This window comes from Colletotrichum tamarilloi, assembly GCF_030869305.1.
Source record: "Colletotrichum tamarilloi strain Tom-12 chromosome Unknown Scaffold_17.1, whole genome shotgun sequence".
NCBI classification, from domain to species: Eukaryota; Fungi; Ascomycota; class Sordariomycetes; order Glomerellales; family Glomerellaceae; genus Colletotrichum; species Colletotrichum tamarilloi.
In genome coordinates this window covers 344,307-371,507 of record NW_026849400.1, presented here as the reverse complement: position 1 = coordinate 371,507, position 27,201 = coordinate 344,307, and the positions used below count along the sequence as shown (strand labels likewise).

Here is a 27,201-nt window from a genome sequence, read left to right as displayed (position 1 = left end):
GTCTTAGCCAATCTAGTACGTACACACTGGACATGTATCTGTAACAGCAACTGTCATGACAAACAAGCGTCGGTGTTGGCATTAGCATTCACGCAGTGCCTTGTGTGTATTATTGGCACTGGCGGCGTGGCGCTCGTCACTGACTGACAAGCATTGGCGAGCAACACAAGCAGGCTGGCAGCTTCATTCTTGGCCATCCATGTCTTATTCCACAGTAATTACCATAGGTATTGCCAGCGTACGGGTACTAATTCAGAGCAGTATCCTCTCATATGCCGCCTACGGCCTGCGAGCCTGAAGTGCCCTGAACTGCTGGGCTTGCTGCGGGTACAGAGTACGGATGAGGGGGGGCGTATTCGTGGATGCGCCGCCGGCCCCAACGTGTGTCGTGACTACAGTCAATGATCAATCCCAATTGATACAGCACAGTACAGCACAACGCCAGCACCACCACGGGGTTGACAGGCGAGACAAGATCAGAGGGCGTGAACGGGGGTCCTTGGAACAGGAGCATGGGGGTTCCAACTCCGACTCGTTCCTTCACAGACGGACGAATGAGACACCGCTGGAGGTTGTGTGGGGTGAATGATGCGATATTTGCTTGGCTGCAAACCGCTGCTCTGCTTCTGTGCGGGAGAACCACCTTTTCACTCAACAGGACTGGTCCAAGTGGTTCCTTTCCTCGTCCCTGCTTTTCTCTGGAACCGCCTATGGCTTGGTCTCTGGAGAAAAGGAAATGCGGAATGAGTTTGCCCTCGCGTATCTGCGTAGCGCCGCAGGAGCCCATCTAGGCCTTCTGTCTTGCTGGTTTTCTCTCCGTGTATTTCTCTTGTCGTGTGCCTCACTAACCTCCGCCGCCGGTCCCCTCACATCTTGCCCAGCCAACGACGGTGCGGCAATTCATCAGTTATCTGGGAGTTGAGGGCTGAGGCGGCGACTCCAGCACGAAAGCATTGGCCGCATCCGCTCCAGGTACTCGAATCCACAGCACGCGCTACACATAACGGCATCCGCATATGCAATCCACTCTGCACATCCATGCCAACCCGATAATGACGATGGCACGGATGGGTTCTTTGCTTCCTTTGGGTCGTGGACTCCTGGGGGAAGGGGGGAGGAGCCCATATCGTGACCCTGACCCGCACAATATCCGTATTCCCGTGTTTCTACCCGTGTACGGATATCTATCCACCAAATGGATTATGGGGACTAGGCCCAACGAACGGATCAACATAATGACATTACAATATGACCTAGTCCTGCCGAGGCATCTTGGAGGACGGTCTCCGTTTTCATTTGGATCTTCTTACCTCAGTGGCCTTACCTGAATCTACACTGCAAGACTAACGATGTGGTCATTTGTTGTCCTTGGCTTTCCCTTGGCTGTGACTGACCATTACCATTGACGCCTTCCACCGCCTTAGACTCATTGTCATCTACCAACCCAATGTTTCGTCTTACTCATTCCAGGATCAGAGAAACAACTGGAGCACATGCGGAGGTGGAGGAGCGTAATCCGTCAACCTGGCAATGTCTTGTCTTGGCCGACCCTGGTTGACATTGCCATTGCCCCTGGGTCCCTAGGCCGCACCGCAGTCAGAGGCTGCGGACAAGTGCGATTGCGGCTGCGGCTGCGCTTTCCACATGGATTTGGATGTCGAAAAATGCCCTGCCTGTCAATTCATGTCTCAGAGGCGCATTTCGAAAGCCTCCAGCTGACGAAGATGAGTGCGAAGCAAGTACTGAGGCAGACACCTTGGTTATGTAGTAGCCATGAAATGTAGCCAAACATATAATTACAGTTTGCAACTGGTCGAATGCGTTACAAAACAACGTAAGCTCAGGGTTTCACGCCGTCAAGATATCTCGTTCGGGGGCTGCCAGTGAGTCGTGATCATTAACTAAAGATTCAGCCAGATTTACTTGACCAACTTTACACAGGGCACAGTGGTACGCCGATACAATGGAGGTTCAGTAGGTACGGAGTGCATGCCTCAGACACGGTACGTACACAGCAGCGGTATGGCGGTTCGTGCGGTTCGAGATGACGGCTGAGCCTGCTGAGGTAAGAAAGATTGGCTTCCTTCCAATGTTTGCGTGAGACTCGAGAGAAGGAAAGAGGAGGCAAGGAATGGAAATATCTCGGGCTTGCGTATCGCACACTAACGAATACTTGCTATCGCGAAAGCAGGAAACAACGAGAAACAAGAATCAGACGGCAGGCGAAGGGGTCCACGCTCCCCTCCACCCCCTCTGTCATACCTACAGTCATGGGAAGATCCCAGAACGTTAGGTGACCAAAGGCCCTCTTCTTCTGCCATTCTCCATTGTTCCAAGTAATCCATTCGACAGGCTCCTCCAGTTCTGCCCTCCCTCTTCCTCCTAGGCTCCTCCACCTCCACCACCCCGAATCCGCGATTCCGCCCATTGTTACTATCACCCACACGCAACCCTTCAATCCAAGAGAGACCCAATCCGTCCAACCAGCCGCAATCCTCCAGGTGGCCTAGTGGGCCTGTCAGGGCTCTTCCTCGGAGCGCTGTTCAGGCCGGAGGGGCAGCCACACCGTCACTGGGCACTCGAGACCCAGCAGACAGCAGATCGAATACGGTGAGCGATCCCCTAGGCCCGCTGTGGTGTCGGGACCTCGATGGTCAGTGGTCGAAGCGACGGAGTCTCTCCGATAATAACAGCGCCCCAAAGGGCCGACAGGGCCGACTGGCATCCTGCTCGTCGGCTGCTACGGCGCGAAAACAGGAGGGCCTCTTCCGATCACTCAGCACACCAAACGCTCGGCAGACCCGGCACAACATGACGCCCTCGCCTTGAGGATGCTTGTGTCGTTGTCTATCAAGCACCTCGATTCACGTAGTGCCTGACCAAGTACAGCAACAGGTACACGAAGCAAGATGAAGCAAAGTTACTGGTCAGGCAGTTTACGAGGAGCGATAGTGTCACATCAATCTATCAGATGCCGTGGTTTCGCTGGAAAGCAGAGGAAAGATCGGTGAAGCACCAGTTTTCACCACAGCGGCATTTGCGTCGAAAGCATCACCTCGAAACCCTCCCAGGTTCGCTATGGCAATACGCACGACGGCAGTCCAGATACTCGAGCGTCTACTAAGAACGCCTTGCATCGTCCATCATCTTGTCACCGCCAGGAACAGTCTAGCACCCGGACGCCACATCCTTGTCAGTGGTTATTCGGCTGAGGATTCTCGACTACGGACTAGACTTTTCGTTGTCGCTCTCGCTTGTACTGGCCCAAGTGACAAGAGCCACCCCGAATCCCGATAGACTTTACCAACCCCCAGATCTGGTCGAGCCTTGTTGAAGGGCCGAAAAGTCAATGGAACTCGAAGGGTGCTTGCTGAACTCTCAATCAGTCTGTGTTCGCTTCAAGCTCCTACCGCTGTACACCTCAGCAACCACCACCACCAGTCGTCATCTCGGTCTTGGCTTGCTGTCTGGTGTCATGATTCTGCATCTCGCGGACGACTGCGTTGAGAGGAGGGTTCAGTCTGCTCTCGAGTCTTGGTTGACCGATCGGCCTTTCTGCCAGGTTACTACTCACTCTCGTGGCCAAGACCGCGTTGACTGCTCCAGGTCCCCAATTGTTTATGGATCGCCATTCGATAAACGCTATCGCAACTTGCTAGGGGTTCCTGGTTTGAAGATAAACGGCCCTAATATGAACCCTGCGCAAAGCCCCAGCATCTCCGTACACTGTTTGCCTCGAGTCCTCAGGGAGTACAGAGCACTCTGAATACGTACCCTCTTTCGTCCGTCCTCGGAACTCATTTCTCACATTACTCCAAGCATTGCGTCGATTGGCCTTCTTCTTTATGTGCTACAGGCGACGGTCACCTGTTGTTACGAAACGCAAAATAATGCGTCTCGACCGCGTGATCAGCTCCGAACCGCCACGTGCGATATTGACTGAAGTTGAAGAAGAGAAAACTCGAAAGACGCGAAGAACCCTTGATACCACAAGCGCGTAAAGCGGCATTCTAGCAAAAATGGATACCAGCTGGGATCGCTCAACGGGTTGCCGACTCTCCGATACTCCAGCCGCCTCCCTTGAACATGAAGTATAGATGACAGGGATATACTCACGATGCAAGTGCGTCATGCTCCCCAGACCATGGTGGATATGTTCAAGTCGGTCGCACCAATGCCGGGCATTGGAAACATCGCCTTGGACGACACATGATATCCATTACCGTCTTCACCTGCTTACCGCCTCGCCTCACCTTTCTCCGAACCGCGATAATCATCCGCTGGCCGCTGTTCGCAGATGCATCATGGCCATTACTCCGGGATAGACACAGTGATCGAGATTTTCACATGATCATGAGGAGACTTTGAACGGGTGTTGAGTTGTCTTACCCAAACAGACGGCAAATTCCTTGGTCTCACCGTTGTTGAGATGACAAGACAGATTGTAGCGGGCTATGCCACCGTCTGATGCTCTACCTCTCGCTCACCACTAGCACGGGCACTGCGCAGCCGCCCTTGGCGGTGCTTCACCACCAATGTGTTTGCTACCATGAAATTACTTCGGAATGGGACAAGATGTTCCAGGAGGTTGTACTCGCCAAAAACACACAAGTCTCAGGCGCGCTTCGTCACAGCCCTGAGCAAAATATACCGAGCGGCGCAACTGCTACTGGCACTGGCCCGTATGAGACTTTGACGCGGCAAAAGCTTCTGCCCCCGGGATATTGTCAATATCTAAGCTCGCTTGCTCAATAAGCCGAAATAAGGCTGTAGAGATCGTCAGAATTCCCTTGGCAATTGGGAGCAAAGCGTGCGCCGAGCAACTCAATTTCCAGCACTGGCGCCGAGCGCAAGCAGTAAACGCTGTATCTAAGCATGATGCATGTCGACTCTTGCTTTCTAAGTTGCTTTCACGACATTTGAGACTGATGCTTTACAGCATCACGAGCAGTTAGCCAGCATGCAGCAACATCTCTAGAAGCTATCAAACGCGATGCATCGTCGTCAGTCGAATGGGGTTCAAGACCAATATCCTATCGGATACATGTAGACGGTGGTTCGTTGTCTGTGCCCTTTGGCGGCGGCGTGCTTCCGGGATTCTTCAACGGCACCGGGATAAGCACACCCAGATATTGGAACATATCTAGCTCCAAGCACTGTCTCATCAATCTGGGCTAGCCACTTGTTCAGGACAGTGTTGTTGTTTCACTGGTGGCTGTCATGTATGCATTTGGCGATCGCCATGAACGAGGTTCCGGCCCATGCCGTTGAGTTTTGACAGCATATCAAGCGGGCCACTCTAGCAGCTGATACGCAGCAACAAGGCTCAGCCGTAATCTGTGCCTTACATGGAACGGACTTGAGAAGCAACACGGCTCTGAGTACCGCAAGCTCGGCGCGCCAAATCTAGTGGTCGAGCGGTAGGCATGTTGCGTATGCCAAGCTGCTTGTCGCCCTGCAAACTCGCATCCTGTCGGCCGAACTCTGCTTTCGTCCATGGCTCGTTTCCCTGGACTAAGCTTGACCTACCTTCACCATTCTGTGTTGAAGAATGCAGAATCGCCAAAATCACCTCCGGCCACTACGAACTCCAGCGCAATGGGAGAGGGACCAAAGATCATCGCCAATGTGGCAGGTTGCCCCCCTCTTCCTCAGGTTGTGTTCCAGGCTTCAGATGGGCTCGCCAACAGCGGCACAAGTCGTCAAATTGACTAACTGCCACCGCTTCTGTCAACCCATCACACTTCTTCCACCCGCGTCGTACCCAGCCATCAGTGCTGTTCGCTTGGATCGGGATCAAGCAAAGCGGCATATCACGGGAGGTGAGGGTGTGCTCCAAAGGCTTGATGACAGTCCTGTTAGCCAACGACCTGTTTCAGCAGACATTCGAGACTGGTATTGTTCCCCCACGCTTGTCGTGACTGCTGCACCCCTCAAGGAGAGACGGTGAATGGCTCGCTTATTACACTACTGCAGGTGGCCCGAAAGAGATGTTTAACACATAGCGAAGTGAGCCAGGCCTTGGCGCTGGTGCTGCTACGCCGTGCGGAGGAGAGGAGTGGATTGTGGGAAAAGGGGAGGACGGACGGATCATGGATCCTGTCAGTCGACCGTACCAACCCGAGCGAGCACATGTTCTGATCCTCGCGGAGGACTTGGCGACCGAGATGCTCCGAAATGAGACCCGGAATCTTGTGTCAGTGACCGACAGTCCGACAGTCAGCTCCAGAGGCTGATATGTGCTTCTTAGCCGGCGGTGCTTGAGCCGCCAGTGGGCACACGTCTCAAAGAGGCAAAACCGGGCGACTTGAAAGTTGAAAGATGTTTGACGGCCAGGGCGGAACCGGGAGGAACGAACCTCGCGATATTGGAGGGCTGTCTTCCGTCCTGTCTTCCGTCCATTCTTCCATCGAGTACGTCTTCGTCGGTGTGGTATTTGGACATATACCAAGACAACGGCGCCTTGCTCGAGCCTCGATGTTTCTAGCGGCTTGTTTGACCCTGCTACACATCGTTGGCTTGGCTGAACTAGAAGTCTCTCGCAACTGCCGTTTTCAACCCCCAACTTGCCCCCATCCCTGGGGATGGGAAGTTGTTGGGATGGCGTCGCTGAAACTCAAAAAATGATACCCTCAGGAGCGCACATCGGATTGGACACGGATCTACAGACATACGAGGCGGTTGTCGCGTTGAAATACCACCTGGAACAGTAAGCAGCAGGTCTAGACTTGGCCGATGGTAGAGAAGACGCGTCTCGTTCGTGGCTTATTCTATGTCTCGCGCTGGCTCAAGGCGCACCTTGCAGTTTTTTTACGGATTACCTAGCACTGCACCTGATACCAGGGGAGTGTATCGACGAAGTTTGGCATGTCAAAATCAGCAAAAGATGTTCACGCCTCATCTCAAAATGGACAGCCAAGGAGATCTGCCGGGTTATTAATGTGATTATCGATTCTCGACTCTCAACAATCAATGGTCCGAATGATGGGGTTTTGCCTTTCGAAGTTGTCCCTATTCAACTGCTCTTTGTACAGATACCGATACCTCAACTAAAATGTGGGGAGCGGAGTCTCCTCATCTTGAGATTTGCCATATTATCACAGTCTGTTAGTTGAGGCGAAGAAGCTGTGTCGATGCTGGGCTGGAATGGGTTGAGTACCTCATGGGATTTCTGACAGCTAGGGACGTGGCTGGCTAGCTAGCCAAGCCACGCCGTGGAGTCAGTTCCGGACGGGATTCACCGTACGGGAAAGTATGTCAAAACGGGCTTGTTCCTCCAATCGAAGCTCCTCCTTTGGCAATCCACCACCGCCAACATCGTCACCAGCCTCTCCAGTCTCCATCTCTGGGTCTCTACCCCGAACTTGGCCCCGTTGCCCTTCCGCCCGCTCGAGCCCTCGACAACGGGCTCCCGCCAAGCCAAGTGGCGGTGAGCTAAAGGCCCCCGAGAGCCCTGGAGCTCGTCCGCCTCCCTTCCCTTCGCTTCACTCTAATCCCCGTCTACAGCAGCCCCTCACTGGGTGCATTCACCTCTCGGGTCTTTTGCGGCATGCTTGACAGGGCTAGCTAGGCCCTGCGGTGCCAGCAAATGTAGTGTGAGTCGACAGCTGCTACCGCCGCTGCTGCTGGTAAAAGGGGCTGGAAATCTCGCTTCAATGCTTGCTGCATCCTCAAGCTGGAGATGCAAACGACCTATTGGAGCTTCCACCAGCTTGATCCCGGGGAAGCTCATGCGACTGCCTTCTGTTTCTGAACCTGAAGTGCCATTGCGATTCACCGCAGCTTTCCGAGCTGCAGACCGTCAAACGCGTCTGTAGGCATGGCCTGTCCAGCGCCCTTGTTCCACGGCAGACGGGCAGCCGCGTTGTGCAGGCGTCTACTTCTCTGAAGACAACTCGGGTCAACGAGATGCCCCGACATGGGCGGGAAGATGGTATTAATCTGGGGTTCGCGGGGTACAAGTGGCTTACAGTCACGATACATCGATACGATCCTTTGTCCTGGAGGCAATCACACCCCCCGGAACTCTATCCCGGATGGGTGGGAGGGAACAGGCCATTCTCACACTCTCCATACATGCGGCATCTCGAAAAATCCCTCATGGCTGGTATGCACCATTATGGAGGATGGTGAGGATGACGACCTTGTTTATGTACGAATACTCGTGATTTGCCAATCATCCTCGCAGTCAGGCCCTTTGCTGTATTCGTAGCAGATACTTTGGCATTGATGGTCAGTTCAGTCTGTCCATGCTGTACACCATCCCGCCGTCGCAAAGCTCTGCGGCTCAATACTCGGTCGATGGGTTTCGGACACACGGACACGGACGTGGCATATATTGAACCTTTGCGTCTACGGCCAACACGGTGCAACTAGCTATTTGATGATTTCGTTATCGTCAGAATTTTCCATCTGCATGGAGGTTGCCATCGCCAGGTGGGGAATTGGTCTGCAGCTTCCGACATGATCAGACTTTTTTTTTTGGTGGCCATGCCGAACGAGAGAGAGCGCGAGAGCTTATCTCTCCTCTCATGTGGCGAAGAGTGATCGCCCTGGGGCCCAGATCTTCTAGAAGGGTTCTCCAAACCCCAAGCCCGAGTCGGCGACGTCTGCATCCCTAGTGGGTAGTCTGGCCCCCTCCGACGATGATCGAATGCCTAGAGAGAAGGAAGCAGCTCAGTCCTTGATGGGCGACGCTTGGCGTTCTGCCAAAAAATGCCACCATTGACCATTCATGGTCCGTCGAGCCTGTCCCTGGCGTGCCCAGCTGAGGGGAAAGCCCGACTGGGAGACGGGCTTGTGTTGAAATATGCCTGCAACTGGGCACTCCATCATTTTTGGGGTTTGGCTTGGCTTGTTCGGCGATTCCCATTGCTTGACAGGACGATTCTTCGTCGTGGTGGTGGGAAGTGTGCCAAGCCAAACGTATTTTAAAGTTTTCGTTTGCTTTGCCTAAGGACACTCAATTGCGTGTCCGTTTCTGTTATGATCTGCCTGTAGCCTTTGGTAGATCCAGAGTCACGGCAACCAAAAAAGTCCACCCACTGCGATGGGTTAAAGTAGCTGCTGGCACGTTTTGGCATGTTGGTTGAGTGAGGTAGCACGGTAAGTCCGACGTTGATTTGAGGAGATCAGCAATCCCATACCTCATCCGAATATGGGCTGCTTAATCTGGTGAATCTACATGGGCGTCCCCTGGAACAGATCTCCCCCCTCCGTGCCCCCCGTAGTTCGGACGGAGGCCCAAGGTAGGTGGTCAGAGGGAAAACGATCGGAGGAATCGAGAGCGAGAAAGCCGCCGCGCTCAACGTGCGGCGAGCGGGCTGATCGCGGACTGTGCGCGGTTGAGGGGTGGGAGGACGCGCAGACCGGGGAACGTCACTCCGGTTGCCGGAGCTTCTTTTTGCTGCGGGTGTTTGTTGAGGACGGGAGGAGGACGGATGTGCATGTTCAGCATCCGAGTACGGCTTCCGGTCGTACATGTCCTCGCGCCTTTGGATTCTTTTTGTGTTTTCGAGAGATTCAGGTGGGTGTCTGTCTCGCACGGTGATCTTGGGGTTGGAAGGAAGGTGTATCTTTAGAGTGAGCCGTAGCTTGAGGCTTCAAATCTGCCTATATATGTGTATGTGGCTGCTGCTTGTAGCTGTAGCTGGCAAGACTACTATGCTCGAAGTTGAATATAGACAACGAAGGCGTACCTTTTACAAAACCTTCCTTCGTGGCAGAAGCTATTATGGTTACTCGATTCACAGACAACAGGGCTGCTGAGAGAGTTCTTAGTCGGGACCGCTGCGGGTTTCTCTCCCGAGACGGGGGGTTGAAACTTTGACGTGGCGTTCTGCGGGCGATGAACCCTGCGGTTTAGGTTGTTTTTTTTGTTGAATGTGCGATTTGGAGTGTAAACATGTTACGGGACAAGGTGATGGGGTAAGAAAGGGGCATTTGGTGGTTGTTGTGGCATGTAAGGCTTTCTCGATGAGTGTGGTTACCGTACCTTTCCTTCTCTATGGCCTCGTGAGGGAGATATCCGGAGGACTGGGCGGAGGACGGTGGGCGTGGAACCAGGCTCTAGTGGAGTGAGGTCCCAGGTCGGTGATGGATGTGTCTTGTACGTAGGTTTGTATTTCGTGGCAGGTTAATAGCTTCCCTCGTGAGAGCTTTTGTGAGTGAGGGACGTTGTGTAGTCTCGGAGAGGGACGTTGTGTAGTCTCGGAGAGGGACGTGAGATTGCTTGACAGATGAAGGGGGCCCTTATTCGTGTGTACGCTGTAATGGTAAGAGTTTGCGTTGTACTTAGTGAGTTGTTATAGAAAGAATGGCTGTTCATCACGTTCTGCAAGCTTATCCTCGACGAGAAGAAATACACAGCGAGGCTTGGAAGTTTGAGTTTCTGACGAGGTACATACGTATCAAGAGATCCACTCTCACGATTGTGTTTGCTGGTCGCCATTGTGTTGTTTGGATATGATGTCGTTGTTGATACCGCGCTGACTGGATCTTGGACATCATTCCGGCAATGCGGTGGTCGTCGCAAGAGTTTACGGGACCATGAAGTATCTGAGTGGCGTAAAGGTGTCACGGTTACAGGACTCAAGAACATTCGGATGTCAGTGAAGGTAAGCTATCACGTGGATCATGTCCCCTGGTTACGAAGAGCTTCTTGACCCGTGAGTGAGGTTGAAGGCATTGAGACGTGCTCTATCGGCGCATATGGTTATCCTATTATCAGGGCATCGCCTCTTTCTTATATAAAGTCTTGATGCGTGATATGAATGGAAGCCGTCATGAGCAGGTCTGTTCAGTCTACGAGGTAAAAGGGAGTTAGATGCGGGCTTCTGCAGCGACTGTGAGGTGAACTCACGTCCGGACGCTTCTCAGTATGTCTCTTCGCTCCGTCAAAGATTTGATATGCTGATATCAATATCATCCGAATTGCAAACGATCTTCAACCATACTGGAATTAAGCCTCGACTTGGTGGCCATTCAGCAACCCAACTTCGATTTGCCTCTATTCACAATGACACCTTACATCACGAGGAATTCGGCAGCCTTTCTACTTTCATTGAAGTTGTTGGCGCGGCAATCGAGCGTGTTCCACAGCCGTGAAGTGTTGATTGGTGCATCACGCTCGGCAGTTTTCCATACCCTTACGTTTGAATCTCAGCTAGCTCCCGTTGGTTTTGCTTTCCTTCCTTTCCAAGGGTTCTAACCTGTGATAGCAAACATGTGTTTGTTTCGAGGGGCGTATAATAGTTCATCCTTGGAGTGAGAATCTGAATCACGCACTTTGGCATTGTAACAATCGTCATTTTAGAATTGTAGACCAAACGCAAGACCCATTTGTCTGAACTCTTAAGATCGATTTAGTTTCCGCCTGGGTAGCGGATTCCGGGGCAAGTGATGACCAGGCTCTATCGGAGAAACCTATTAGTCACGTGGAAAAATTGATAATCACAGACAAGACAGGTCGCGAGAGCTCATTAGGATCTTCCCTGCGGCAGCGTGATACTTGACTGGCTCTATACTCACATTCGACAGTGTCATCTGTGATCAACGGGAATGGGAGGGAGGCTACTTCTGGTTATCCCCACACCCAAGCGCGTAAATTCTTCTTTCATAGACTCTGGTACAGAAATCTAAGGTGAAGACCAGATTAGCCGTGTCTCTCCTCCCCTATGATGAATGCATATGGAATATACTTCAGGTAGTGATGATGAGACTTGGGCAGCGTAATAAAGAGCCTTCTCTAGCCACTGACTTGTAAGTAGACCATAAGTTTATCGACAAGGTTGACAGTATCCCAGATACACTTTCCGGTGCGGTATGGAGTTCCGTCAAGGCACAGGAGAAGATCACGACTTTGACGAAAATATAATCAGAAAATCTACATTCATGTAATAAATGCCTGAGGGTCTCCGAATCTTCCCTCGGATTACGAAAGGAGCGATCCTTTAACAGACGGCAGTTATCACTACTACACCTTCCCAACCATCTCGTTGTACGACTGCTTAACACTCGGATTGGAATGGACCGGGAGCGCGCCGGTAGAAGCCCTCAGTTGCGATCTCTTGGCATCCTCCTCTGCCTGCCTCTCCGCTGCGCTTAGATTCGCAAAGTCACGACCCCAAGCGGCTATTCTGTACCTCTCCGTCGCTTGAAAACTATCGAATATGCTCCGGGCAGTGACACTTAAAGCTGGACAGAGCAGAGAGCCTGAACGCCCACCTCCTGGCTTGTGGAAGCGAGAGTACCAAGATAGACGACCCACGCCCCAATGTCATCGCGGGGGGCTGCTCTCCATCACTCTATCATGCCCCCGACATCACCGTGATAAGCCAATCACACTGCTATAGTCTAGAATCTGACTTGGCAGAACTGTATTTATACCATTTTCGCGTTCAAACGGCTCGAGTTCCATTCCATATTGGCCAAAACTCCCAGAATATGAACTGTAAAGGGGGATATTGCGAAGATAGGCACTACGATACTCGGGTCAGCCTACCCTTGGAGCAAAGCCTAGTGATACCCCTCTCGTGATGGAAGTGTTTCTCATGGAGTCCCTACCTTCCAGGTGATTGGGACAGCTCAAAATCCGGCAACCCGGAAAAGAAAGACTGGGGGCCTTCAGGTGTACGGATTTCATCACTTTACTTCCATGAGAACATCTCAAAAAAAAAACAGTATATCATCACACGCTCGAGTGTAAACTCTTCTGCGTTCCATGAATTTCTTCCATGTCTGCCTTGCCTATGTTTAGTTCCCTAGTCGCTAATTGCCTCACAGACTACTCCAGTCAATACCATGCTCTTGAGATACCTTTACATCACCTCAGCCTCATGAACAGACAAAACCCAAAAGCTTCAGAGAAGAATTCTTGGCGTTCCGCAAGGTAAAAGAGTCGGAGAAGTCTCTCGTAGGTAGATTTCACACCCGTTGAAGGCGGCACCCCCGATCCCCCGAGACAACTTCACATTTCCCCTTTCGCGTCCAAGATAGGTAGAACATCAATCTGGCGAGGATAATGGGGATATCTTGTTGATGTTAAGCCTGCTACTCCCTCACCTCAAACCAATTTCCTTCACACGTGAGCTCTACCCGAGCCTAAACTTCAACCAAGTCTCGCATCGTTTGGCACAAGCAGTACAGTCTCAAGCGCATCTCCAGAAGCCAAAGGGCCTATTCCAATAATGCGAGGCGCTTATCACTCCATCAAGGCTCAGAACTACCGTCAGGTAAGTACCATCCTATCTACATAGGAATACCAAAAACATACCATTCTCTCAACGAAGCACCGGCGAAGTTTCCAACATGAGATCTTGTCTGCTACGCACCAGGGCGAACGATAGAGATATCGGTCGAAAGAACGCCCGTCACGCTTTTCATTACACATTCCGTCATGAATCTCACATATCAAAAAGATAGGTCTCATGAGTGGTGTATACACACCCTGACTTGGATAGAGATAATGCGGATTTTATACCGTCTCGACTTTGTAGTCTACTGAATTCTCGTAAGTCGCCATTTGTCAAAGTTCCATAATCTAAGTCCCCGTAATCCAATGACATAGGAAAGAAAGCCCATCGTCGCCCTGACACACCCGTTGCCCAAAAACGTTCCCATAAGAAAAAGGAAAAGCAACACCGAGAGAGGAGCAGATGAATGATCCGCCCGACTATACTCCCATTGTGAAATCGTGCTCGATACCAGGCGTGACGCTGGCCATGAACTACAGCAAGTTAGCATCATCATTACCCTCGCAAACTTCGCCCACATCAGAACATACCTTGAGGAAAACAACCAGATACTGATCCACCCGGATCGCAACCTCCTGCTCGTCAACCTCGCTCTGCTCAACCTCCTCCCACTCGCCGTCCTTATCGGCAGCGGCCTGAGCATCCTTGACATCCAGCTTGCCCAGCTCGTCAACGAGTCCCTCCATGCCCTGGTCCCCACCGACGGCCTTGCCGGCGCGCAGCTTCTCGCGCCGGATGCGCAGGGCCCCGTCGGCGCGGTCGAGCATCGTCTTCATCACGGACGCGTGCTTGCACGGGTGCACGCTCGCCATCTTGATGTTGTTGGCGAAGAAGGGGAAGTCCTCGAGCGTCACCGTCTTGTCCTTGTAGTCGCCCACAATGTCGTCCATCATGGCGTGCGGCGGTAGCGGCTGGCCGTTGGGCGAGTAGCCCGAGAGGTATAGGCGGGGTGTGCGGTAATACGTTGAGTACATGATATAGAGGGTGTATGTCCGCCGGCCGCTGTGAAGCGCGAGAGGTTAGCAATGTCTTCTCAAGAAGAAGCCTCTACACGATCAGTACCTGTTCTTTCCATTGTCTCCTGCATCGCGGATGATGGCCTCGTCGTCATCTTCATCCTCCATATCCGGAATCTCATCGTCATCCTCCACAACCTCCCGGTCTCCCACATTTCCTGAGTCGTCCACCGTCCGCACCTCCTTCACCTTGAGCGGCTGCGAGCTCGCCAGCCCGCCCGTGCGAAGCCAGCCATCTTCATCGTCGTCGCCGGTCCCGGAGCTCTTGCCGCCCTCCACAACAGCCTCCTCGTGGCCCGCATCGCCGGCGAAGTCGTCGTCGAGTCGGCGGTTGCAGGGGACGTTGCGCGTGACGAGGAACTGCTTCCCAGGAGGCAGGTAGCTGACGCGGCGGCTGTCGGCGTCGGCGTCGCCCCAGGACCAGGTCGGGAACTTGTAGACGAGGTAGTCGCCCGCGGCGACGAACTCTTCGGGGGTGATTTGGCCCGTCTGGCGGAAGGTGGACTTGTGCGATACCGGCGTGTACCGGTCGCGGAGTGTGTTGACGGTCGAATAAAGAAGATTCATCGTTGACGTCGGTCTGTGTCGTATAGGTAAGCTTCGGTATATCGAGTCGGTGACGCCGTGTGTTGAATGGTATCGATGGTCTCTAAGTCTATAGTTGCTTTGTGGTGATGCGATCGTCTTCAGTGGTGTCCTTCTTGCTGATGAGAAGGATGTTGTTGGTAAGGGTAAGAAAGACAGCCTAGTCCTCCGCCGACTCTGAGAATGATGTAGTTTGTCGTAGTTCCGCCTGATGTCGATGACTGGGAGTCAAGCTCGTGGCAGCTGTTCAGGGCGATCACATGGATGGCGGGGTTGTCTCACGATTGGACAGGGAAGATGGTGGCGGGGTTACCGCCTGCCCGCGCTAGTGCTGGGGGATCTGCTTATCTTATCGGCCGTTGGAAGCTACCTAGGTAGGTACTGTAGGTACTAATCCGCTTAGGTACGACAGACAACAGCTTCCTCAACATAGTTGCGCCATTGAAACCGGTGGAAGGGCACGGATCGCGCTGGTTCGAGCTGTTTTGCTGCAGCATAGGCTGACTCTGATGTAGCCTGAAACTCACGCCTGGGTGGCTGATGAGTTGCCCTTTGACTACATTGGAAGTGTGTTCCTCAGCTTTTGATCTCGAAACTAGCTAGACAAAGCTGTCGGAAGCCGGAGAACAAGGGAACAGCTAACATGTAGCTTGGCATTCTCATCTCGAGGGTGGCCCTCGCCATCTCGCTCATGCGATTTGGACCAGAGTCAGTGTCATGGAAGCTTCACTTAGACTGGACAGCATGCCCAGAGACGAATGGTATTCAGCCGCGACAGGATTTGTGGTATCTTTGAGTCCTAGCATCCTATTCCTCCTCCTCACTACTAACTTCCTCCCCTGCTTCTATGGCCTCCTGCCGCCGCTTTGCTGCGCGCTCCCTCTTTCGATCCAGCAACTTCTTTAACCTCGAAGCACCATTGAAGACGCCGTTCGTCCCTGACCCGCACGCGGCGCATGTGGGGTCCTTCCTGTACCTCTTCAACGCGCAAGGCTCGCAAAAGTAGTGACCACACCTCGTGATGATCGGCGCCTTGTAAGGCTCCCTGCATATGATACAGGCGAACGGGATATTCTCCAACATGGCCTCCTCGTCGTCATCATCGTCGTCGGCCTTGGTGCGGTCCGCGCTGGCAACGACGGTTCCCGCAATGTTCTTCTTCCCCTTTGTGACGTTCTCCCACTCCTTGTCGAGCTGCCATCCTTGCTTATAGTCTTCTCTGGCGTGGAGGTACTTGCAGTTATCGCCGAAGCCACAGAAACCGGTTTGTTTGTACTAAAGATTGTTAGTATATATGATTTGAGGAGGTAACGTGATGAGCAACTTACGTCTTTGCAAACGTCTGGTGCGAAATCGGTGACTGTGATTGTCCTGATGTTGGTGGGCGCCTTGATGGGGCCAACTGTCTTGTTTGGGGCGTCTGGGTTCTTCGTGATGAACGAAGTCTGGTTCGCCAGCCCCTTGTATGTTCCGTCGGGGGCCTGCGATGTCTTTGCGACAGCTCGCGAGCTGCCTAGTAGGTTCTTTGATGAAAGAGCGTCCTTGCCATCTTCGTCGTACCAGTTGCTTTGTTTCGTGGCATCGTTGGAGTCTGATATGGGCACGCTGCGATCGGCGGTAAATACTGTGGCGGAAAGGTCTTGTTTCGACTTGGCGATGTCCTTGGACGAGGCCGTGATGGCGCCTGCCTTTGTCTTTCGCCTCTTGACCCGCTGGCCTGCTTCGTCTTCGGAGGATGAGTAGTCGGAGTCGGAGTCGCTGTTCACGGGCGGCGGTGTTGCGGGTCTTTTGCGGATGTTGGCTTTGCCCTTTGCGCCGCGCCGCTTGAAGATGGCCACTGGCGCATCTGTTGCTGGGGCGCTGTCGGCCATGTTTGATTGGTCTGGGCCTCGATCGCGAGTGTACGTCGGTTTTTGAAGATGGACGGAATATTCTGATTTCGTTGATATAGATTTTCCAGTGAGTCTTTGATGATCCGCAGCTAAGGCTAGGCAACGTCGATAGTTGAGAGAGAAGTTTGGGGTTACCCTTGGTCAGCTTTAGCTTTGATGGCGATCATCAACACTCGGGTTCAAGAATACCTTCTAGAATGATCAGGTCAAGCCACAGGGCTGACAAATTTCGTGGCTCGAGCGAAAGACCCATATGGAGGGGCGAAATCAATCAGGTGCCTGGACTGATACGGCTTAGCGTTCTGGGGCGGCGCCGAGTCCAGCTGCCAGTCAGGAAAATCGGGAGGCTGGAAGACCAGGGACCGATTGGTCAGAAATAGGAGAGACTAGTACACAGAAGGTTGCAGGGATGAGCTTCCCAGCCGGGTTAGAGCTGGCTCATGGTGGATGCGAGCTAAGATTGGCCAAAGTTATGCGACCAAAACGAGTTTACCCCAAGGAAACATCTGGGCGCGTCTTCACGGGCATTGTTTTGAAGCGATGCGATATGGCGGTATGGATTGGCGGGGAAGAGCCCATAGATGGGCGACGATGGATGGCCGATGCCTTGTCGATGCCATGCCATGCCATGCCCTGCGATCTGACATGACTGATTGCTTGCATGAGCACATGTATCCGTACTAGCTGGGAAGCGGTATTCTTTGGTGGGGTCGGGATGGATGCTGTTCTTGTGAACTCTCTCGCGGTCTCACTCACTGTGCTGTCTGCCGTGCGCGTGAGAGAATGCTGCCATGTTGTTGGAATGGGCTGTCTGGATTGGCTACGGATGCGGCTGTAGCAGCGGCAGCCACACGGATCGTCTGTCTGCGAGAGGCAACGGCATTGGACGATCGAATGGAGACGTCTCCTGGGTGGTGCATGAGGCCATGGTAAAACAACAAAACAACTGCATGTTGAAGCCATGAGTTGATTTTGGGTTGCAAAGCTGACCTTCTGCATGCAGTAGGTAGCTGCCTGTTCCAGGTAGCTGACTGAATAAACTCACCTCCTGCATTTGTTTCCTAGGTAAAGTGGCAGAGCCCCCCATGCTATGCATTGCCCGCAATCTTGAGCTGATGTCCCCATTTTCTCGTCCCTGCAAATGCCGCCCCAGTGGCTTTGCTACGTCTCGATGAATGGACCCCAATGGTCTTCGCTAAGGCATGTTGAAATTGAGGGCTTTCAGATGAATGCTTAGAGCTGAGCTGGGCGACGATGATGACGATGATGGGCAGATGACTAGCTGTTCGCCTGGGTACCTAAGGTAGGATCCTAGGTACTTGACCCAACCAAGGTCAATTTACATACATAAGACGGGTAGATAGTAGTACGGCAGATCATGGATAACGACGGGAATATGGAGAGAGGTGCGGCTTAAGTCACTGCTAGTGTGATGATGTGTTGTTGAGCTGCTGTCAATTGATGGCCGGCTTGCACGCCACAGCTAGGGATCATAGCACATTATCGATAAGCACCCGTTATTCGTACAACAACAAGGCCATTATCCACCCAGTCCGCGAACGGATGCAAATGACACGAATGGGGCAGTCGCAAGGCAAACTGTCAGGTACCCGAAGTTGTGCAGTTGCACAGTCATAGGTGCAGGCATTCTGCAGCTCCACGGTGGAACCCAAAAGACAGCGAGACCTGGCAAGCACCCTGCGTTCTGGACAGGCATGAGGGGTGGAATTGACAGGCACAGGCACAGGCACAGGCTCAGGCTCAGGAAGAGGAATAAAATGGATAGTCGTTGAGATGGGTCTCGCCTGTTGCTATTCCCAGTCAGGAGACGGGGGGAGCACAACTCTCGTCTAAACCACACTCCATCTGGGTCCTGGGCTCCTGGCCACCTGGTCTAAAATCACTTGTATCCATCCATATACTCCTTACACAGTGGTTGTGCACGCATGCCGTAACGCGTGAAGGGGGAGAAGCGCATCGCTGGTGGTGTATAACAATGCCCTTGTTGGGAATATTCTCATGCTCTACGCAGTACTGTGTACTGTATTATGGAAGTGTGGATTGTGTAAGGAAGGTATGAAGGAACAATTTGAGGATACTTGAAAGTGAGAGAGGATCCCCTCGTGCCTTCCTCTTTCCACTCTCCTCCTTCTCTCTTTCGCGACTTTGCCCTTTCCCAAATTAATTACTAACCCCTTCCACGTTCTCTCCCTCCATCCCTCCTTCTCCTCCCTTTCCCCTCCTCGTCGTCCGTCGTGTGTCTGTCTCTTTCCCTTTGCCGACGCCGACACCCGCCGACCGTCGCCTCCGTCCTTCCTTCTTGTGCTTCCATCCAGTCGCGTCACTCTACTCAGACGGGCATCGACCTCGTTGTTCCTCCGCGACCTCGAGTCTCCCCTTCAATTTGGAGCATCGCGCCAGGAGAAAAAGACACAAGACCAGCAACAAATAGCGTCACAGGAAAGAAGAACCTTGTTGCCGAATAAAGACGAGGACGTAATTGTCTATCGTCTTGATCATCGCGACTTGGACCTCTCTCTTTCTCCTGCTTTCCGTGCTGGTTCGGGGGCATCCCATCTTTCTTTCCACCTTCTTTTTTTCTCGTTCTAATTTACACTGCCTTTTTTCTATTCAAGCTTTTGTTACTAGTTACTCCCACCTTCCCTACAATCGCTCTAAAAACGAACAGGTATCTTACCTGCAGCTACCCGACCTTATTCCTTCGCTATCTTTCTACGGGCCAATACCCGTTCCGTTCTTTCTTACCTAGTTTTTGGTCCGACTCTTCGCGCCTTCCTCCGTCTGCCGCCGCCGCCGCCACCTCCGCGCTCCGCTATACGTCAATCTTCCCGACCGATCGGTTTGCGACTCTGCTCAAGCCAATACCACCTGGTGCTACTTTACCTTATCTTACCGTATAGGTAGATCTAGCTACCTTAGGAGAGTCAGAGGGACACCCCCAACGGTCCTATCTCGTCACCTCACTGTTCACCGCCGCGCGTGGTCGCCTCGTATTACCGGCCCGTAATCATCTGCAGAATAGTCTCAACTGAGACCTCCGCGCTCTTCGAAAACGCCAGCTCATTTACTTTTTCTCCCCTGGCATCTTTCGCCTCTATCCGCCGACACTCACGGGAAACGGCAGACGTTTCCGTAATAATCCCATTGTCTTATTCTTTGCCGCCGTTTTTTTTTTTTTTTTGTTTCTCACTGTCCCTTTCCCCGGACATAGGCCGCTCTTGCACTGCACACAGTCACACAACACACACCAACAAACCCCCGGTCGTTCGTTGCCTTCTCCAAAGCACCAACCGCTTTCAGGTTCTTAACCTTCCGCCGTCTGGTTCTTTCTTCTGCCCATCGGATCCTGCGGCTTTCTCAAAAGGTACGTAAAAGTGTCTGTGTGTCGAGAAGGGGAAGAGAACCAAAAAAAGGGACGAAAAAGACAAGAGAGAGAAAAAATATAGACCCCCCCCAAAAAAAACAACGCCGACCTGAAGTTCTGGCGCAAGAAAACAAGAGCAACCACAAGGAAAGGAAAAGGTGCGGGCGCGCCTAGCTCATCCCACCACCCCGTCCCATCCTCTTAGCTGCATCCTCCGTGCAGATACTCAAGGCCAAACAACAAAGCAGACAGGCACTGCCTTGCTTCTACTGGTCGCGTAGCGCATTTTTTTCTGCAGGCCCTGACCATCGCTCCATAGGACCACCACACACAACCCGCCAGCGCCTGCGCCTGCGTAAGGAACCACTGGGGACCGCATTCCAGTCAACAACACAACAATCCATCGCACCGCAATCGCTGTCCTCTGTCCTTCTCAGGTCAGCTGTGGGAGGGGGAACACAAACAACAAAGCCCCCCGTCAACGTCAACAAAAAACATCACGCACCCCCAGTAAACACCACTCTCTTCCACCTACTTCCCTTTGCGACCAGCCCCGACTTGCGCCTTCAATTCCTCGGCTTTCAACTCTTTTCTAACTTCCCTCGTTTATTCCTCTCCTCCTCTCGGGTTTTCTCTCCCACGTGGGTGACGACATCTTCCCCTTCTGCACACGGCAGCCGGCTCTGCACGCCCCGCGCTTGTGTTGCAGCTCATTACCTCAGGTCGCCCTATCCCCCGTTCGGTACCGGCTATTTCCCTAAGCTTGCTTGACTCGGCCGATAATTGCGACAGCACAACTCTCTGTCTACAACCGCACCACCAGCAATCAAGGCCTACGAGACGACAACAACATCGCTGCTCCGCGGATACGTGCACTGGATGTCGCCACAACGTATCTGACGGCGGCATCCCCCATTGTTTCCACCCAACATGGCTACCTCACTCGCCGTCGATAAACCCCATCTGCCGCCCGTTGAAGCGGATATGAATGATCCTTTCGTATCCCCGCCTGGCCCAGCCCACAATCGCTACTCTACCTACGACAGCCAATCCTTCAGCTCGTCGCCAGGCCAGGCGAAGCGCGCACTACAAGCACATATTGCAGATACTGAACGACGACTTGACGAAGCCGGAAAGCTAGGAACTGCACTGGTCCACCAGCGCAAGGAACTTGCAGAACGATTGAAGGAAGTGGAAGAGCAGGAGACAGAAGGCGAACTCGCTCCCGAGTTGCGCGCCAAGCTCGCCGATATCGAAAAGGAGTACAATGATGTTGCTCGAGAGACTGCCAGGGCTTTCTTGCCCAAGCAGAGAGTTCCCAGCAATGAAGCCGCTGGAGGCTCACCCTACGTCCCTGATGGAAGAATAGGAAGAGTAAGTCTGCGCCGAATACATGTGGCGCATGTCTGTTCCGGCTAACCATGCAATAGCGCTCCGTCAGTCCATCCAAATTTGAGAAGCTCGAGATTCAGGCCACCGGATCGCCTAGTAAGCTCAGTGTCCCGAACCGCAAAGTTAGAAACCAGCCCGCCAATCGCATCCACGATATCGAATTTGCCGCCGAAATCAGCACATCCTTGATTGCCCAGGTTCGCAACCTTCAATCACTCCTATCCGAAAAGGATGAGGAGCTTCGCGACATCAAAGTCGACAAGTCCAAACTTGAAATCGAGAACGAGAACTTTCAACAACGCGTTAAGACTCTGGACGAAAGCGAGAATCGATACAAGGACGAGAACTGGAACCTCGAGACTCAGATCCATGATTTGATCGCTTCGCAAAAGGACGCCGCGGATCGAGAGAAGAAGCTCACGCAAAGCCTCAATGTTCTCCAGGTGGAGAAGAACTCGGCGCAGAAGGAGCTTGATGATGCTAAAGTCTCACTTGCCAAGCTCGCCGAGGAGCATGAGCGAGCTGTGAAGCACCTGGACCTCGACTTGACCACCGCCAAGCGAAATGCGGCCACGGCGGAAACCGAGAGAAACGCCTTGCGAAGAAAGGTTGACGACTTGATGAGCCAGAACACGGAGCTCGCCAAGGCTATTTCAGTCCAGCGCGGCCGCATGTCCGATCGCGACTTTGTTCGTGGCGTTAGCGACGAAGACTTTGAGACTGCGACGGACGGTTTCACCCCCGAGCACTCACCGCCGCCATCGCCCATCAAGGGTACTCCTCGCCATGCTATGCTCGAGTCCGAGACTCTTAAGAGCTCTCTGTTGCATGCCCAGCGAACCATCCAGAGCCAAAAGACTGTCATTCACCGTGAAAAGACCGAGAAGCTCGAGCTTAAGCGACTCCTCCAGGACACGCGCGATGAGTTGGAGAAGCTTCGTACTGACGCCGCCCCGGCCCCTGCTCGTCGCACCCGCAAGGTTGAGTCGCGAGAGTTCAAGAAGCCGTCCCGCGGCTTGCTCGGCGGTCACCGTAGCAGCAGGAACGAGGTCTACCAGGACGACAACGAATGGGAAGAGGCCACTGAAATTGGTAGCCCGAGAACTTCACCCACCCTTCGCTCCAACTCCGCCGTCCGCAGACCCGGCAGCCGACCCGGTAGCAGCTACAGACCCCAATTCACCGACGTCAGTGACGCTTTCGAGACTGCCAACGAGACTAGCGACGCTGCCTTTGAGACTGCCAATGAGCGTGGCACGGAGACGGAGGACTTCCAGACCGGCGTGGAGGACTTCTCTGGAGGCGACGACACCGAGACTGAGACAGAAAGCCCGTCTAAGGGTCGTGAGCTGCGTCCCCAGACTCTTGTAATGGGAGGAGGCCGAAACTCATACGACAGCACTGCGTCAACCTCAGCCGATGAGGATGAAGAGTACATTGAGTACAGGACGCCAACGTCGCAGTACAACAACCAGCGCATGCGCGTCAGACTTGGACGAGGATTGATGAACCGCCGTTCTAGGCAGGTCAGCGAGGAGCCAAACTTCCAGAGCAGCCCCGCCAGTGCTGCTACAGGCAGCGCCACTGGAACACCACAGCCTACAGAGGGCCAAAGCTTGTTCGCAGAGCTCGGCGAGCTTGAGAACAGTGATGCTGAGAGCATTGAAGAGACACCAAGCCGTGCTAGATCCGCAACCGCCGATTCGACATCCACTCCGGCAGTGCCCACTCTGTCGCACGATTCAGTCAATACCGGCAGCATGACGGACCCTGTTAAGAGAGCGGCCGCAGCTTCGAGGCCCTTGATGGTCGACTCTAGTATGATGACAGAGCCCATGATTGAGTCGCCTCCGTTGTCCCCTGTTAGTGTTGTTCACGACGAGAAGGCCGAGTCCTTGGGATCTATGATGGCCGCCAGCCAGGTCGCCCGTCACTTGTCCCAAGATGATGCCACGGACGGAGTGCGCTCCAGACCGTTGTCTACGCTTTCGTACAGTGACTCTGGTGCTCAGTATGATCGGGATATGGAGGCTAAGCTGGCACAATTCCCAATGCCGCCATCTAGCCCGCAGCACTTTGTCCTGCCGCCGCCTCCCGAGCTCAGTTTGTCATCCATTGACACTCAGGATATCGAGCCAGTTGCTGAGCCCGTGACGCCACCTCCTGCTCCAGCTCCTCTGACCATGACATCTCTCGTGTCAGAAATCGTCGAGCCCGTTGCAGAGCCCGAGATTCCGGCTCCTGTCTTGGCCTTCACTTCGCTTGTCTCGGAGATTGTCGAGCCGAAGGCTGAACCCCCGATCCTGCCTCCGACCCTGAGTATCTCGACATATCTTTCAGAAGCGGTCGAGCCAGTGGCCGAACCTGAGGTGCCGCCCCCGGTCTTGAGTCTGTCGGCCCTTCATGCCCACAACCTTGAGCCCGTGGCCGAGCCCGAGACTCCCCCGCCGACGCTCTCACTGTCGGCCTTGCATGCTCATAACCTTGAGCCTGTTGCAGAGCCTGAGACGCCAGCTCCTGCTCTTAGCCTGTCGGCGCTGCACGCCTACGACCTGGAGCCGGTAGCTGAGCCTGAGGTTCCTCCTCCAGCTCTCAGCCTCTCTGCTTTGCATGCACACAACCTCGAACCCGTCGCGGAGCCGGAGGTCGTGATCCCGGTGCCAGACCTTACCTTGTCGGCTCTCTTGTCCGAGCACATTGAGCCCAAGGAAGAGCCTGAGACGTCCAGATCTCTCGCGGCGATCCCTGCTCCCATCCCCGTGCCAATCTCAGCACCGGCGCCAACCCTCACTCTATCGTCGATTGCGTCCGACAACGTGGAGCCGCAAGAAGAGCCCGAAGTCCCGGTCGTTGTGCCCACGCTCAGTCTTTCAGCAATCGCCACTGAGCATGTCGAGCCCAAGGCAGAGCCTGAAGTCGTCTTACCGGCGCCTACCCTCAGCCTCTCAGCGCTGTACTCTCACAACCTAGAACCTCAAGCAGAACCCGAGGTGTTGCCTCCCGCTCTCAGCCTGTCGTCCATCGTGGCCGAGGATGTCGAGCCTAAGGCCGAGCCCGAGATCATTCCGGAAGTACCGGCGCTCTCGTTCTCGTCTATTGCAGCTGAGAACATTGAGCCAAAGGCGGAGCCTGAGGTGATTGTGCCCGCTCCAGTACTCAGCCTCACATCGATTTCTTCCGAGAACATCGAGCCCAAGGCCGAGCCTGCGCCAGCTCTTACCATGTCTTCGATCTCATTCGCAAACATCGAACCTATCGCAGAGCCCGCGGTGTTGCCACCATTGCCCCCAGCCCTCACCCTCTCTTCCATCTCATCGGAGAACATTGAGCCCAAGGCAGAGCCCGAGGTTCCAGCTCCTCCGCCCGCACTCCTCGCGTACTCGGCGATCTCATCTGAGCACGTCGAGCCTCGCGCTGCTCCTCAGCCTGTTCTGGACTTCTCGTCGGTGTTATCCCAGCACGTAGAGCCCGCCATTGCGCCAGAAACCGCGGCGCTCAAGCACAATTTCGGTTTCTCCACGATTGAGTCAATTGAGACGCAACCCATTTCGCCCAGAAGCCCGAAGCGGGATGCTTTTATTCTTCCTCGCGACATGGATTCGCCATTCGATGAGAAGGATGCGCCAAGGACGCCCTCCAAGAATGCTCTGATGAGCTCCGTCTTTGGTCGGGGAAAGAACAAGGCCTCCGACAGCCTTATTATTGCAGAGGACGATACTCGGCAATCGCCTAGCGACGAACGTCTGTCCGAGACTCCCGAGTCCCAACGGCCGTTCAAGGAGATTTCAACTAACGCCACCGGCCGCCCTGCACCCAAGGTCATCGTTCCCATGTCTGATTCAGGCGCCCAGACTTCCCTAACCGCTGATGCGATCGATGAGATGCTCCTCGCAAAGACCAAGGCCACGTCCGACAAGTCATTGTCGAGCTTCGGCACCCCGAGCACTCCCGGCACCGTTCGCATTCGCCGTCCTTCTCACGACAGCCTCAGCAGTTTCTCCACTGAGAACAAGATGGATACAGCATTCAGAAGGCCAGGAAGTGCCAACAGCAACCTCGCCCCTACTCAACCGCTACCTCCTCTCCCGCCCAACCACAAGGAAGCCATTGAGGCTGCGAGAACTGGATCGTCGCATAGTGCGGTTATGGGCCCTCCCTTGTGGCCTGCCTCTGCCATGAGAAACCAGCGACCACAGACTCCCAACGGCGCCGCCAGACCGCAGTCACCGCTGTCGATCTCGACATCAATGAAGGCAACTCCTGTTGCTCGCGGCACGCGCGCTGGTTCAGCGTACGGCACCGCTGAGGTTCACTCGCCGACTAAGTTGTCTACTATGAGCAGACACTCTTCGGTGTCGTCGTTTGTTTCTGAGATTGACCACCGTTTCAACCCTCAGGCTGAGCTGGCTGCCGCAACAGGCTTCGGTCCCAACACCGATCCCCGCATGATCCAGGCCATCACACAGACCATGATTGGCGAGTACCTCTGGAAGTACACCCGCAAGGCCGGCAGGGGAGAAATGTCCGACAACAGACACAGACGCTACTTCTGGGTTCACCCGTATACTCGGACTCTGTACTGGAGTGATCGCGACCCGGCCACTGCTGGTCGTTCTGAGCTCCGTGGCAAGAGCGTTCCCATCGAGGCCGTTCGTGTGGTCACCGACGACAACCCAATGCCACCCGGTCTACACCGCAAGAGTTTGATCGTCATTTCTCCCGGCAGAACGATCAAGTTTACCTGCACGACTGGCCAGCGCCACGAGACGTGGTTCAACGCCTTGTCGTATCTACTGCTTCGCACAACCGACGAGGGCCAGTCCGATGTCGAGGAGATGGCCGGCGCCATCACTCAGGCCGACGTGGACGAGTTCAACCCGCAATTTGGCCGTCGCACCAACTCCACGGCCCGTCCCAGGCCGCCTCCGTCTCTGTCATCATACAATTCACGGACAACTCGTAACCAGTCTCCGGCAGTCGACATGTCAATGAACGTGCCTACGCTTACCCCGAACAAGCATTCGATTGCTCAGGCTCAGAGACCCACCATGGCTGGTAGGATTAGTGGCTACTTTGGCACCTTCTCGAGTCTGAGGAGCCGCTCCGCTGCGGCCCCGACCCCAAGCATCTACGAGGCTAGCGAGGTGCACGACAGCGCCGAAGACCTTCGAGAGATTATTGAGAGACAAGATCGGGACGCCGACAGGCTCGAGAACGTGCGCGCCTGCTGTGATGGTGAGTTGCCCTTACATTTGTGTTGAAATGGATTTACGTTGCTAACAATGACTAGGCAAGCACGATGTTGGTACTCTTCACCACCACCCTAAGCGGGGTCGGCCTTCTGGCGCCCATTCTCACTCTCACTCTCACTCCCAATCTGGACCATCAACGTCTGCCACACCCATGAGCACCGTAAGGGCGCGATCATGAAGTCGCTGCCAACGTTGCCCTTGAACATCTGTCTACATGCGGCTGTTGAGCAGTCTACCGTAATATAAGCCAATGAAGCATCCTTCAAATCCACTCGCTACGCCAAGAAACTGGCCCTCCCCGTGGAACACCTTCCCCACTCATGATCAATTCGCTCCCACGCAACGGATCACGACGTCTATGACAACCATCTCTTTGTCGTCTTTGCCTAGGATGCCCTGCCGTCTCGCAAGAGCCCAGGCCCTATT

The 27,201-nt window shown here is 53.9% G+C and overlaps 5 protein-coding genes across 5 annotated transcripts; 2 read left to right on the top strand and 3 right to left on the bottom strand.

Annotated features, from left to right (window-relative positions):
• Positions 1 to 10,403: 10,403 nt before the first annotated feature.
• Positions 10,404 to 10,664, top strand: CTAM01_06287 (uncharacterized protein; the record flags this gene model as incomplete). Its single annotated transcript, XM_060522314.1, has 1 exon — positions 10,404 to 10,664. A coding segment is annotated over one exon (261 nt), but the record flags the coding sequence as incomplete, so codon positions are not given.
• Positions 10,665 to 13,672: 3,008 nt separating this feature from the next.
• Positions 13,673 to 14,836, bottom strand: CTAM01_06286 (autophagy-like protein 3; the record flags this gene model as incomplete). The annotated part of the gene is made up of 3 exons (XM_060522313.1): positions 13,673 to 13,726; positions 13,784 to 14,255; positions 14,316 to 14,836. 3 exons carry the CDS (start codon positions 14,834 to 14,836, stop codon positions 13,673 to 13,675), a joined length of 1,047 nt encoding a protein of 348 aa, XP_060383041.1.
• An 825-nt stretch (positions 14,837 to 15,661) lies between these two features.
• CTAM01_06285 (uncharacterized protein) lies at positions 15,662 to 16,725 on the bottom strand (the record flags this gene model as incomplete). The annotated part of the gene is made up of 2 exons (XM_060522312.1): positions 15,662 to 16,129; positions 16,183 to 16,725. 2 exons carry the CDS (start codon positions 16,723 to 16,725, stop codon positions 15,662 to 15,664), a joined length of 1,011 nt encoding a protein of 336 aa, XP_060383040.1.
• A 510-nt stretch (positions 16,726 to 17,235) lies between these two features.
• CTAM01_06284 (uncharacterized protein) lies at positions 17,236 to 17,745 on the bottom strand (the record flags this gene model as incomplete). Its single annotated transcript, XM_060522311.1, has 2 exons — positions 17,236 to 17,352; positions 17,503 to 17,745. The coding sequence occupies 2 exons, from the start codon at positions 17,743 to 17,745 to the stop codon at positions 17,236 to 17,238; spliced, it is 360 nt and encodes a 119-aa protein (XP_060383039.1).
• A 3,316-nt stretch (positions 17,746 to 21,061) lies between these two features.
• On the top strand, positions 21,062 to 26,953 carry CTAM01_06283 (PH domain-containing protein; the record flags this gene model as incomplete). Its single annotated transcript, XM_060522310.1, has 3 exons — positions 21,062 to 21,505; positions 21,562 to 26,758; positions 26,814 to 26,953. 3 exons carry the CDS (start codon positions 21,062 to 21,064, stop codon positions 26,951 to 26,953), a joined length of 5,781 nt encoding a protein of 1,926 aa, XP_060383038.1.
• Between the last annotated feature and the right edge of the window lie 248 nt (positions 26,954 to 27,201).